This window comes from Lepidochelys kempii, chromosome 6 (genome assembly GCF_965140265.1).
Source record: "Lepidochelys kempii isolate rLepKem1 chromosome 6, rLepKem1.hap2, whole genome shotgun sequence".
Taxonomy (NCBI): Eukaryota; Metazoa; Chordata; order Testudines; family Cheloniidae; genus Lepidochelys; species Lepidochelys kempii.
This window is the reverse complement of record NC_133261.1, coordinates 122,830,521-122,843,333: the sequence shown is the minus strand read 5'-3', so window position 1 is coordinate 122,843,333 and position 12,813 is coordinate 122,830,521. Positions and strand designations below refer to the sequence as shown.

The following is a 12,813-nucleotide window of genomic DNA, read 5'->3' as shown; positions in this document are numbered from 1 at the left end:
GTAATTTGACCAGATTTTTTGTTCAACTTAAACCCTCACAACATTTTTTGGGCTCTTCTTGCTACAACTAAGAGCACTCTGACCAAGCAGAATAGAAGTATTCTGAATTAAAACCATCTTTACTAACAGAAATATTTAATTAAAATAAAAACTCCCTGTGTTGCATTTGATTATATGTAATGAGTGAGCAATAAATATTTCAGTTCTGAACTCTGTAAATTAATTTAAGTGGCCACTTGTGAACAGGTTTGGCCTCTTCTTTGAACTAAATCATTAGGCCTCATTCACCCTTGATTAGAGCCTCTTTGTGGAAAAAGGATGTAAATGAGAAACTAAACTACTGTGGAACTGGAAATTTTCACAGAAAATTATTTTCACAAATTTTATATATGAAATTCTGAAGCCTTCCAGTGAAAATATTTGGACTTGAGAAGAGATGGGATTGCTGCTTGGTATGCAGCATTCCTGCTATCTACCACAGGGAGTGGCACAAATGCCCTGCTTAGAAGTGCAGTGTTCAGGCTACCTACCAACAGAAATATCACTCTCCTCAGAGGTGGCAGGTGGTGGCAATGGCATTTCTGAGATGCTGCAATGTTTATTCAGGTTCCTTCAATTCTTCTTTATCCTGGAGGCTGCAGCAGGAGGAATACGGGGAGAGAAGCCAAATACCTGCTATTCAGCCAAAGGATCTCTATACCATTCAGAAGAAAGGAGGTGACCATAACATTCTGGGGAAGGATGCCTTCTGGTTAAGGCACTGGAGTAAGACTTGAGGTCTGGGTTCAGTTCTTGGCTCTGCCACAGGCTCCCTTTGTGACTTTGGCCAAGTCACCATGGCCTCTCTGGCCTAGATCCATAAGGTGCCTAGGAAATCACAGGAACAACACTGTGATCCACGAAGCCCGAGTTAAGTGCCTAGACTCCCTATACAGTGAATGGGCTTTAGAATGTGATCCACAAAAGCCAGCATTCTACGCGGGGACATACCTAAACTAGCCCAGGGGAGATGCCAACTAAAGGAGTATGTCTTGCTTCCTGCCCCTCTCAAGGAGGTAGGCACCTAACTCGAGACTGCAGGGAGGTGTCTCTCTCTGCTTGTGATCCACAGTTGGGAACCTTCTCCAGGAGTCAGGCAGCGTAAGTGCCGAAGTTGTTTCTTGTGAGAATAAGTTAGGTGTCTGCCTAACTCCACCCAAAATAGCAGGAGGAGGTGGCAGTGGTGGTGCCCACCTTATCATCTTTAGTTCAGTGGTTAGAGCACTCACTCGGGATGTGGGAGACCCTGTTCAAATCCTCTCTCTTGGGAGAGTGCTCTAACCACTGAGATGTTGGATATTCTGAAGAGGGGCTCCCTCAATTTTTCCTGTTTAAAGCTTTTGCACCCTGTATAAATAATTAGTCATTGGAGCAGGGTACTGGGCCTTCGGTCTCCCAGATCCCATGTGGGAGCTATGACCACTGAACTATAGAGTCACTCAAACTCTCTCTCTGATCCAGTGACTCTTATTATTTATACACAGTGGAACAGCCAACAGGAGAGACTAAGAGCGCCCCACAGTAGAATATCCCAGGGGTTCTCAAACTTCATTGTACCACAGTCCCCTTCTGACAACAAAAATTACTTCACAACCCCAGGAGGGAGGACCAAAGCCTGAGCCCCACTGCCCTGGGTGGGGGGGCCAAAGCTGAAGCTCAAGAGCTTCAGCCCCTGGCAGGGGGCTTGTAACTTGAGCCCCTCCGACCAGTGCTGAAGCCCTTGGGCCCCAGAAGTCTAAGCCAGTCCTGGTGACCACGTTCAAAGGGGGTCCCGACCCACAGTTTGAGAACAGCTGGAATATCCCAGAGCTAAATGGCTAGAATACTTTCCTGAGAGGTAGGATTCAAATAGGGGTCTCCCTTCTTCCCGAGTGGCAGGGGAAGAGAACTTGGGGGTCTCAGGGTATGTCTACACTGCAATAAAAAACCTGTGGCACAGAGTCTGAGAGCCAGGGTCAGCTGACTTGGGCTCAGGCTGTGGGACTAAAAATAGCAATGTAGACTTCAGGCTCAGTCTGGGCTCTGAGACCCATCCCCTTCATGAGGTCTCATATCTCAAATTCCAGCCCGAGCCTGAACATCTACAGTGCAGTTTTAGAGCCCTGCAGCCCAAGCCCTGCAAGCCTAGGCCAGCTGTGATCATACCCTGAGTTCTGAAACCTTTTATTGCAGTGTAGGTATACCCTCATGTGCCAAATGAGTGCTCTAACCACTGTGCTAAAAGTTATAAGGTGGAGTATTGCTGCCACCATCACCACCACCTCCTGTCAGATTTTGAATGAGACCTTATCTGGTAGGTGGTCTCTTAAGCACATCTACTGGACTGGGCCCTTGTTAGGAGGGCAAATGCTGATCTTCCCCTGGTTTGTATAAAACTCTGGATGCCTCGACACCTAGAATGAGGCTGCAGTGTGTGTGCCTCGAGGCAGAAACCATCTGGGACACGGGACATTTACTCTGAAAATATAGGTGCTTGGGTGAGTTTAGGCCCTAACAGGGTTCGGCGGGAGTTCTGTGGATTGCAGTGGAGCCTGAAGCTGGGACTTGTGTGCCTGTGTACCTTTGTGGATCTGAGCCTCTGTGCCTATATTCATCTGTAAAACAGGAATAATAAAGCTTCCTTTGTTTTGTCTATTCATACTGTAAGCTTTTCAGGGAAGGACTGTCTCTCTCAATGTGTAACATCTAGCAAAATGGGGCCCCAATTGGTTGAGGCGATCATGACAGAAATAATAATTCATCCCTCCTCATCTCTCAGGAGCAAGGATGTTCCCTTAGGGACATTAAGTTCGTGAAGCCTGGAGGGCAGTTGATAATTGAAATGAAACCCTGCTTCAGAACAGCAGGTGATGTCCTGGGAACCACTTGTACCCAAGATACACAGAGAGGGGGTAAGGATAGCATATAGATAACCTAATGTGAAATGCTCTCCAGAATCAACTCGTGAGTCTGTTTCACCTGGTCTGCTGTCCAGTGATTGGCCAATTAGGTGCATCGACTGTCCTAACTCTTCCTTCTGTTTTCCACGCTCCCCATGGATAGTCACTTACTTGGTCTTCCTTCTCCTGTTCCCTTGGGATGTACAGTTTTTCATCTTTGCCTTTTGTTTAACTTCAGGAGAAGATACTGAGAGACTGTTATTATTTAAGTCTCTGCTCATGGAAGAGCTATTTCTAACCTACAGTTTCATTGTTTTAGTTTTGGGGATATGTTCACAAGAGTAAACAGTTCAAGGTGGAAGTGCTTCTGAATTTTGAACATCTGTAGATATCTAGCATTTATAGTGCTTTTTATCCATAGGTATAAAAACCTTTTAAAGTAAATGGTGAGATCTATTAATTGCAATGTTAAGATTGCACAGTTTAATTTTTTTAAAAGCAGGAAATATAAAAGCTAAGGTTCCTATGCAATAATAAATATGCAGCATTGTCTGTGTGAGTCTATTGTTAATTTCATAGCTTACTTATATTTCTGTTAAATGTACACCTTAGAATATACAGGATGAGCAAAATGGCCACTATAACGTTATATAATTTTGTGGGTTGGCATTTAATTTTCTTGTTTCTTTTCAAAGAAAAATCAGAAGAGAAGAAACACAAATTCTCTCTGCAGAATAATGTCAGTATTTAAATGGCCCTCACTGGGCTCTGGACATTACAGCTCATTGAAGCCAGCAGGATGAAGAAGGGGTGAACTAATACCAGTACTTCACAGGAGGCTGTTTTTTCAGTTAACAAGGCAGTGGTGTATCAGTTTAGCTTGCAATGGCTCTATTTTCACAACAGAAAATTAGGAATGTAATTTTATTAAAATGAAAGCTTAGAATTTGCTGAATGCAGACCAAACTAAAACTGAGATCAATAACCTTTTTATTGCTTCCCCCTTCCTCTCAAAACTGCTTGTGATTTTTCTACTAATGATACAGTAGTGGAGCTTCATTTTTGACTTTTTTCTATACATCTTTCCTTGGTGACAGGCACTTTTGTACAGACAGCCTCACCAGCAATCCTTAAGACTAGAATGTGGCATACATAAGACGTTGCAGGGAGCAAGACCTCATTAGGCTCTGCTAAAATCTCAGAATACCACTGAACATGCTCAAAAGTGATTTTTTTCTCTTAACTTTTATTTATTTTTAACATTTTCCCTTTGAACATAGCAAAGGCTTTACTCCACATTGTGGACTATCCAACTCAAAGTTTAGGTGTATTTATCTGTGGTCGCAGTGTAAGAATAGTAGAGGTAAAAAGAAAACAGGATAGATAACATACATTCTGCTGTTCTGAATTATATAAGTGGCTCCTGAGATGTTTCCAGAGATGACCTCTTTGAGCTGAGACCAAGCATGGAAAGTTTCATTCCCCAAGGGATTTCCTTCCCTTCCTCCCCAAGAAATGTATGAACATCTGAAGCTATAGGGGCTGTTACAGTGGAAACCATTTTGCACCCTTGACTATAGTTTTGCTACTGGGGAAAGCTAGAATTCATGTTAACTGCTGTGGTCTTGTAAATAACACATTCAGTATTAGATTTGACTGTATGACATCACATAATATATTAGTGCAGGCCATGTCGTACTTCTTAGTCTCTTTTTCCCCTAATGAATTGAGAATCCCACTGCTCTGTATTTTCTTTTTCCCCAGTTGAGATTCCAGTTTATGGGGTTTTGAACCTTCGGAGGGGAACCAAGTTAGTCCTCCTCATCTTATTTAAACTTTTGTTCATTTGTGTGGCTAGCCCTTTCTGATTGGTTTATTTTCTGGATATCATATCTTTATATGGGTGAACAATTCTAGCTTGACTTTTTTGTGCAGATGAATTGTTTGGGATCTGACTGTCCCTATGCATTTAATATTTTCAATATGTCTCCCTTTGTTTTGACAGCCTGAGGAAGAGCTTGATCCTGAAGAGAGGGACAGCTTCCTCCAACAGCTTTACAAGTTTATGGAAGACAGAGGTACTTCATAACTTAACTTATTATCTCTTGTGTACCAACCCATTTAATGTGTTGTATTATGGTATCACCCTTGCATCAGGGAAACATGTATATTACAATAACTAACCAGATACAGATGAAAACATTTGTAACCATTTTCAAATGGGGCAAGTCTTCTTTTGTCAGATGCTTTTCAGCGTAACACACAGAGTAAAAGCAAACCCTGTCTAATTGATGTTTGGTTTTCTGTTGTTGTTTGATGTGTTGGGTTTTTTTAGACAGTTCTTGATGGGCTAGTACCAAAGTATCTCTGAAATAGCCTCTGAGATGGTGTCCCTCTATGGCAGCTGGGGCTGGCAACTCTGATTTGGAGGATAAAAACACTTTGAGACTTGGCCCTGGGTTGTGGAACTTTCAGCCACCAGAAATCTGGAAATGTGCCATTTTTAAGTGTTGTTGCAAAGCTATCCTAATCACGCACAGACATTCTATTAGTAGTGGAGCAACAGTGACATTCACCTGGAAAGCAACCTAAGCGATCCAACTTGGCTCAATAGTTAGAATAAGGAAGATTTGCTACTTTTCTCGACAGAATTAGCCCAATCTGTTATATATATGACACTTAGATGCTTATAATGGCAAAGAATATATTGGAAGTGCTGCAGATCCCTTCATACGTAGTACAGTGCTTTGCCCTCCTCCCAGTTTCACCCTCCTTACAACCACAAATTTCAGTGGCTTATGCAATACTAGTTTTCCAGTTTTAGGGAGGCAATCCGTTTGAACACCCTGAGCTTTTCTAAAGGCACTGAAGCCAAAAAATAGGTTATCCTTTCAGCAAATAACATATTGTGCCCACATATTTTATGCTCTGAAATAGCTGTCTTTTTGAATATAAAAAGTTTGCAGACTTGTTTTGATCAATAGCAAAATTGAAAAAAATGTACGAATAAGACTGTACTTTCTTTAGAGACTTCTGTTAAAAATTAGCAGCTGTTTTCCACAGGGCAGAAAATATCTTTTAAAATTTTCTGTAAGCACCGTATGTACTAAAAACTGCTATTTGACCAATTTGTAGATCCCCAAATTGCCAGGCTCCAAAATGATTCCATAGCAGTGGTGACATTACAGCATAGTATAGCAAAGCACGTGTGGTTATATCTGGATTTAAAAGGACTGGGGTTGAGAGGAGTAAGTTTAGAATCAGTTACATGCTGAAAACCTTCTCTGCCCTTTGGTGAACCAGGGAAGAGTGCATAAAAGTTCATAAAATGTTACAATAATCTATGACAATAAATGTTGATAGAAAAACATACAAAAGGGAGACAGACAGACTATATTAGTTCAAACAAAATGGTTTCACAATCTTTCAGTATAATTAAAAAAAATATATATGGCAGGACACCATTTTAAGTAGGCTGGTCTTCTCTTTAATAAGATATTTTCCAATCCATAGAGGCTTAATGGAGTAGTACCTAGCCTGTTCAGTCTTGCCATTTGCCTATCACAAATATATCAGTGGGTCATGTATTTGTTATGGCAGGCTTTTCTGGAGTTCATCCAGCATCACGTTGAAGGCCATGCCATGTGGAATTAGCACTCGAGGGGGGAGGGGGGAGAGAGAAAAAATAAGGAGGGGCTTCAGAGAAAAGTGTCATGTGTAAGCAACACTAGCTTCTTTATAATATGATTGTTCTACTTCTGTTGCTGTCCTTTCTCTTCTTCCTTCATTGGGGAGTGTCACTCTGCCTCAAGTGCAGTTAATCCAGGAAACAGGGAGAGACTGTGTAGGCGGCCATGGGACGGGGGAAAACAAGGAAAGTAACAGAGCAGTAAAAGTAAAGACTCAGTCCTGAGACAAACTGATATTGCTTAAAGATAGTTATTCATGGAAAAAAGGGGGCTTCCTTTTCTACCTTGGCAGGGAAGAGCAGCAACTTCATCAATTTTCAGCCCTTACCCCTGTTTGTTTCTGGCCTCCTCTTTCACAATTAATAGATTCTCGTTTCCTACTTGATTCCCAACTCTTAGTTTAGTTTCATACTCTCTCTCCACAGAAATATTTTTCTCTCTTGCCACCTTTTCCACTATTTCACATTCTGACCCTTTAATTTAATTTTCTACTCCATGTCCCCTTCACCCAAACATTTGATGATCTTCTCTTTATCTACTCCCACACCCTACCATTTACCAGGCTTTCCCTTAACAATTCCGATAGGCTGCCCTTCCAAGTTTTGGCTGCCCTTACCCAAACAGCAGGGAAAACATGGAAGGGAAGCCAAAACTTGGAAGGGCAGCCTATCAGATTGGGTTTTCCTGAGAGATTTGAGGAGGGTCAGAAAACTTGTGTAGTTTGCAGACCAATGATGCCAAACATTATAATAATCCACCTAGAAATCAACCAGATGTTGACACCAAAGCTGAGTATGACCATTGGTTGGGAACAACTGACTTGGGATGCCTTTTTATGGATAAAAATATTATTACAGACACTAATTTGAAAAATGTACCAGCAATCAAGTGTGTGCTATGGGATGGAAGAGAAGTTTGCTCATCTGCATGGCAACTTTATTTATTTGTATTCTTATGTTAATTAGGTACTCCTATCAATAAACCTCCTGTTCTGGGCTACAAGGATCTTAACCTCTTCAAACTTTTTAGACTTGTGTATCAACAGGGTGGGTGTGATAATGTAAGTGTCAAATTTTTCTTAAGCAAAACATCTATTCGTATTCTTGAAAATTATGGTTACAGTTCTAGTGTCACAGTAAATTTCGTTCTTAATTTTCCTGGTTAACGAATAAAACTTACTTTTCCAGATTGACAGCGGTGCTGTATGGAAGCAAATTTATATGGACCTTGGCATTCCTATTTTGAACTCAGCTGCTTCCTACAATGTAAAAACTGCTTATAGAAAGTAAGTTATATCTTATTAGGTGATTGAATGAATGAATGGTTTTATAAATATGGAAAATCTTAAAAGTGGCATGAACACTTTATTTTGATGGCTCAGGAGTTGATATTAATAGACAAGTAAGTATTCCACATTCTCTTGTTATGTTGCTACATTAATTTTGCCAGATTTTAAGAAGTTACTGAAAACAAGGGCCGGAGTTCTGCAGTGAGAGTGGTGCTTGGCATCCTCCACTTCCATTAACTACAAAGGGGAGTAGAAGACTGCTGGGCACCATGTAGGATCTTGCAGTTGCAGTTTCTTAGAACAGTGCTTGTTTTAGGGCAGGAAATCTCCATTGTTGGCTTGTGGGATTACTGTTTTGGAATATAGCAATGAAACTGCTATACAATCAGTTTGCAACTTATGCTTAACACCATGGACAGACTCTGTCCTCAGATGCGCACACATTCTACTTCCATTGAGATTTGTGATAGCTGCGTGCTATGGGCAGAACTTTGCATTTATTTGCTCCAGACTTTTAAACTTTCTGTACAATGTAGCTAGAAATAAGTGTGTTGCAGAAGGTATCAGAGGGGTAGCCGTGTTAGTCTGGATCTGTAAAAGCGGCAAAGAGTCCTGTAGCACCTTATAGACTAACAGACGTATTGGAGCATAAGCTTTTGTGGGTGAATACCCACTTCTTCAGATGCCTGTGTGTTGCAGAAGTAATCTTTCGAACATCAGTGCAGAGATTTTGTTTATATCTTTATCATCTACAGATCTATGGTTTTCAGACACACTTTGTTAGCTATAAGAGTAGGAGAAGTGGTGGTGACCACTTGAGTTAAGGCTGTATAAGCCTTTTCATTCTAACCCCTGATGTTCAGTTGTATTTTCATTTATGATTCTTACATCTTCTGGACTAAATATGTTTCAGGCTCACTTTTTAAGTAAAGTGGACTTTTTTTTCCTTTTTTTCTCCTGAAAGATTGAGCAAATATAATTCAGCATTTTGAGCTCTGCATGTGGGAAGCAGGGGGAATGTTTTGCCCAGTGCTGAAGAACTTAATTTTTTTTGTTTAAGAAAACAATCAGAACAATTGAGCACTGAGTTTGTGTGGTTGGCACCATTATCAGGAATTTCTTAAGTTACTCATGCAACATTAACTCTCACTGTTGTGCATTTGCAGTACAAAAATCTTTAATGACATGGTTGCATTTTGTTTCTCAAATACAGTATGTCATATGTTTTCTAAGCCTTAGATTAATGTGTATTATCTCTTTTACAGTTGTTTATGCCGGACAGCTCATTAAAATAATACATTTGAAAAGTACACAGCAAACTATTGCTGATTAAATAAGAAGAAAATTGAAAATTTGCAGGCATATATAAGGCCACCTGAATGTTGCAGCTAAACTAGCTTAGTGGTTAACTACCTCATTCTCTGACTTGAACCTAATGAAAGTTGGTGCTTGTTGAATAGCAGGTGACTAAGGATCTCATCCTACTTGTTAAAGTAAATGAAAATGAAAATATTCAGATTTTCTTCAATGGGAGCTGAGCTGGGTACTAATTTAAGATGCATATTTTACAGAGAAAAGTATTTAGCATGCAAAGATTAGTAAAGCTGTGATAGACCATTATGACATCGAAAACGCTCTAACAATATAAGAATGGAAAAAAATATTGCAAGCTGATTCTAAGATTGTAGAAGCAATTGTGTGTTTGAGAAACTGTATAGCATGATATGCTCTTGACTGTCATGAATGCTTAAGCAAATGGGAATTAAAGCTGTGCACAGGCAATGTTAAACGTAGTCATTCAGATATGACTGCTTAATCATGCTACCTCAAAATCTCTTAACATAGGGTTGAGGTTTTTAATGTTTTTGGTTTGGGGTTTTGGGGATTGGTTGGTTGTTCCCCCGCCCCAGGAGTTAGTGATCTTCTCTTGCACTTCTGCGAGCAAGAAAATAAAGAATTTTTTTGAAGTTCAGTGAAATGAAAATCAGCAGATATGCAACGGTAAAAATGTAATGAAACTCTGTTTGCATATATAGGTATCTTTATGGTTTTGAAGAATACTGCCGCTCTGCAAACATTCAGTTTAGGACCATCCATCATAATGAACCAAAAGTGGTAGAAGACATTCAGAAACAAGAAGAACCAATGGAGGAAAGTGTAAAAGAGGAGCAAGAAATGCTTCCAGCAGAAGTAAAAAATGAAGTAGAAGAAAATGATTCCAGCAGCGAAAGTGAAAAAGAGGAAATAGAATTAAGATCCCCGAGAGTAAGTAGTCTGATTTGAGGGTTTTTTTATTTATGTGCTCAATAGAACTGGGTGTCCTTAATAGTTTACTGATATGAGATTTCCCTAGAGGATTGGCTGTACATGGGAATTGCCATACTTGTACAAAACACAGGAGCCCGCATGCTGAACAACACAGGCTTCCATTCACATATCAAGACAATGCTCCACTGATTACAGTGGCTTCCCATTGAATATAGTCCATTTTAAGTTCTCTCTCGATGGTCAAAACCCTCCAGGAGATTGACCAAGCTACCTGAGATCATCTTTAGTCAAAGGAAATGCAATAGATCTAACCTACCTAGGTTTCAGTAATGCATTTGATTCAGGTCCACATGGGAAATTATTAGTTAAATTGGAGAAGATGGGGATCAAGAACTGGTTAAAGGGGAGACTGCAATGGGTCCTACTGAAAGGTGAACTGTCAGGCTGGAGGGAGGTTACTAGTGGAGTTCCTCAGGGCTTAGTTTTGGGACCAAACTTATTTAACATTTTTATTACTGACCGTGGCACAAAAAGTGGGAATATGCTAATAAAATTTGCAGATGATACAAAGTTGGGAGGTATTGCCAATACTCAGAAGGACCGGAATATCATACAAGATGATCTGGATGACCTGGAAAACTGGAGTAATAGAAATGGGATGAAATTTAATAGTGCAAGGTCATGCACATGGGGACTAACAACAAGAACTTTTGCTACAAGCTGAGTACGTATCAGTTGGACGTGACGGAGGAGAAAGACCTGGGTATATTGGCTGATCACAGGATGACGATGAGCCACCAATGTCGGGATATGGCCATGAAAAGGCTAATGCAGTCCTAGGATGCATCAGGCAAGGTATTTCCAGGAGAGAAAAGGAAGTGTTAGTTACCATATACAAGGCACAGGTGAAACCTCATATGGAATACTGTGTGCAGTTTTGATCTCCCATGTTTAAGAAAGATGAATTCAAACTGGAACAGGTACAGAGAAGGGCTCCTAGGATATTTGAAGGAATGGAAAACCTACCTTATGAGAGGAGCCTCAAAGAGTTTGGCTTCTTTAGCCTAACCAAAAGAAGGGGAAACATGATTGCTCTCTTTAAAAAACATCAGAAGGATAAATGCCAGGGAGAGAGGGAAGTTATTTCAGTTAAGTGCCAATGTGGACACAAGAACAAATGGATATAAACTGGCCATCAACAAGTTTAGGCTTGGAATTAGATGAAGGTTTCTAACCAGCAGAGGAGTGAAGTTCTGGAGCAGCCTTTCAAATGGAGTGGTGGGTCAAAAAAACTAACTGACTTCAAGACTGAGCTTGATAAGTTTATGGAGGGGATGGTATGATGAGACAGCCTACAATAGCATGTAGCTGATCTGTGACTGCTAACAGCAAATATCTCCTCCAATGGCTGGTGATGGGTCACTAGCTGGGGAGGGCTCTGAGTTACTATAGATAATTTTTTCCCAAGTGTCTGGTTCGTGGGTCTTGCCCTCATGCTTAGGGTCTAACTGATCGCTATATTTGGGGTCGGGAAGGAATTTTCCCCCTGGTCAGATTGGCTGAGACCCTGGGGGGTTTTCACCTTCCTTTGCAGTGTGGGGCACGGGTCACTCGCAAGTTTAAACTAGTTTAAATGGTGGATTCTCTGTAACTTGAAGTCTTTACATCATGATTTGAGGATTTCAGTAACTCAGCCAAAGGTTAAGGGTCTATTACAGGAGTGGGTGGGTGAGATTCTGTTCCCTGCAATGTGCATGAGGTCAGACTAGATGATTGTGATGGTCCCTTCTGACTCGGTCTTTGTTTCCCTGCACAACCATGACTTTCATCAATAGCTGTGTTCCACCAGAACCGTAAAACTCTCACCAAATGGGGTAGACTTGTGAACACAGAGGATAATCTTCACAGGAGCTGGATCTAGATTATGGAACTTCCTCCTTCAAGAGATAAGAATGAGCAGACAACTCACAGCTTTAAGTACCAAATGTAAACCCCATTTCTTTGACCTAGTGTTCTTGTGATAACTCTCTTTAAAAAATAAATAAAAATCTTCAGCCTTTCAACTCATTCACATATACAGAGAGGGGAATGGTGGAATAGTGAGATTTTAGTTTGATGTCTTTATTTTTATATTTTTATTTTGAGTATTGCTTGGCTGCTGTGGTGATGAGGGCCATATCAGCAGGTACATAGATATATCAGTGACCCATCTAATTCAATGTTCAATCAAAAGTAGATGATGTGCTCTTGTTCAATGATAACAGTCAGCTGCATGCGTGTTCCCTCTGTGTGCTGCCCCAGTTCTGCGCAGATAGCTAACACAGCAGACCCCGAGAGAACCCCCAAAAACCACAGACTCTAGTAAGGTACGAAGGAACCCGAGCCAGGTTTATTGTCAAATGAAGCACAGTAATAGTTCCCTATAGACTCTACAAGGCATACTACGAATTTGTGCTCCCTGGCAATGGACACAGCTCAGTCAGTGGCGGGACACTCCACTGCCCCCTGGGCTGGACAAATATGTGAGCTCCAGGACCTGCTTTTATACTGTTGCAGGACAGATTACTCATCATAGTTCAAACGAATCTATCCATCATGTTGTCCTTTTGACCCTGTCTTTAAGATGCACCTGCCTGTTCCTTGTTATCTC

At 40.8% G+C, this 12,813-nt stretch overlaps 1 protein-coding gene and 1 long non-coding RNA gene across 8 annotated transcripts in view; both read left to right on the top strand.

Moving 5' to 3' along the window:
* Window positions 1–12,813, top strand: part of ARID4A (AT-rich interaction domain 4A) — a 65,237-nt gene that overhangs the window by 34,632 nt on the left and 17,792 nt on the right. For all 7 annotated transcript variants that reach the window (XM_073349988.1, XM_073349986.1, XM_073349985.1 and 4 more), the window contains 4 exons: window positions 4,924–4,996; window positions 7,573–7,667; window positions 7,795–7,892; window positions 9,932–10,160. In XM_073349988.1, coding sequence (XP_073206089.1) covers window positions 4,924–4,996; window positions 7,573–7,667; window positions 7,795–7,892; window positions 9,932–10,160 — 495 coding nt within the window. The remainder of the gene's footprint in view (window positions 1–4,923; window positions 4,997–7,572; window positions 7,668–7,794; window positions 7,893–9,931; window positions 10,161–12,813) is intronic.
* LOC140913484 (uncharacterized) lies at window positions 10,167–12,127 on the top strand. Its single transcript, XR_012159600.1, has 2 exons — window positions 10,167–11,018; window positions 11,999–12,127. It is a non-coding gene; the product is annotated as an uncharacterized lncRNA (long non-coding RNA).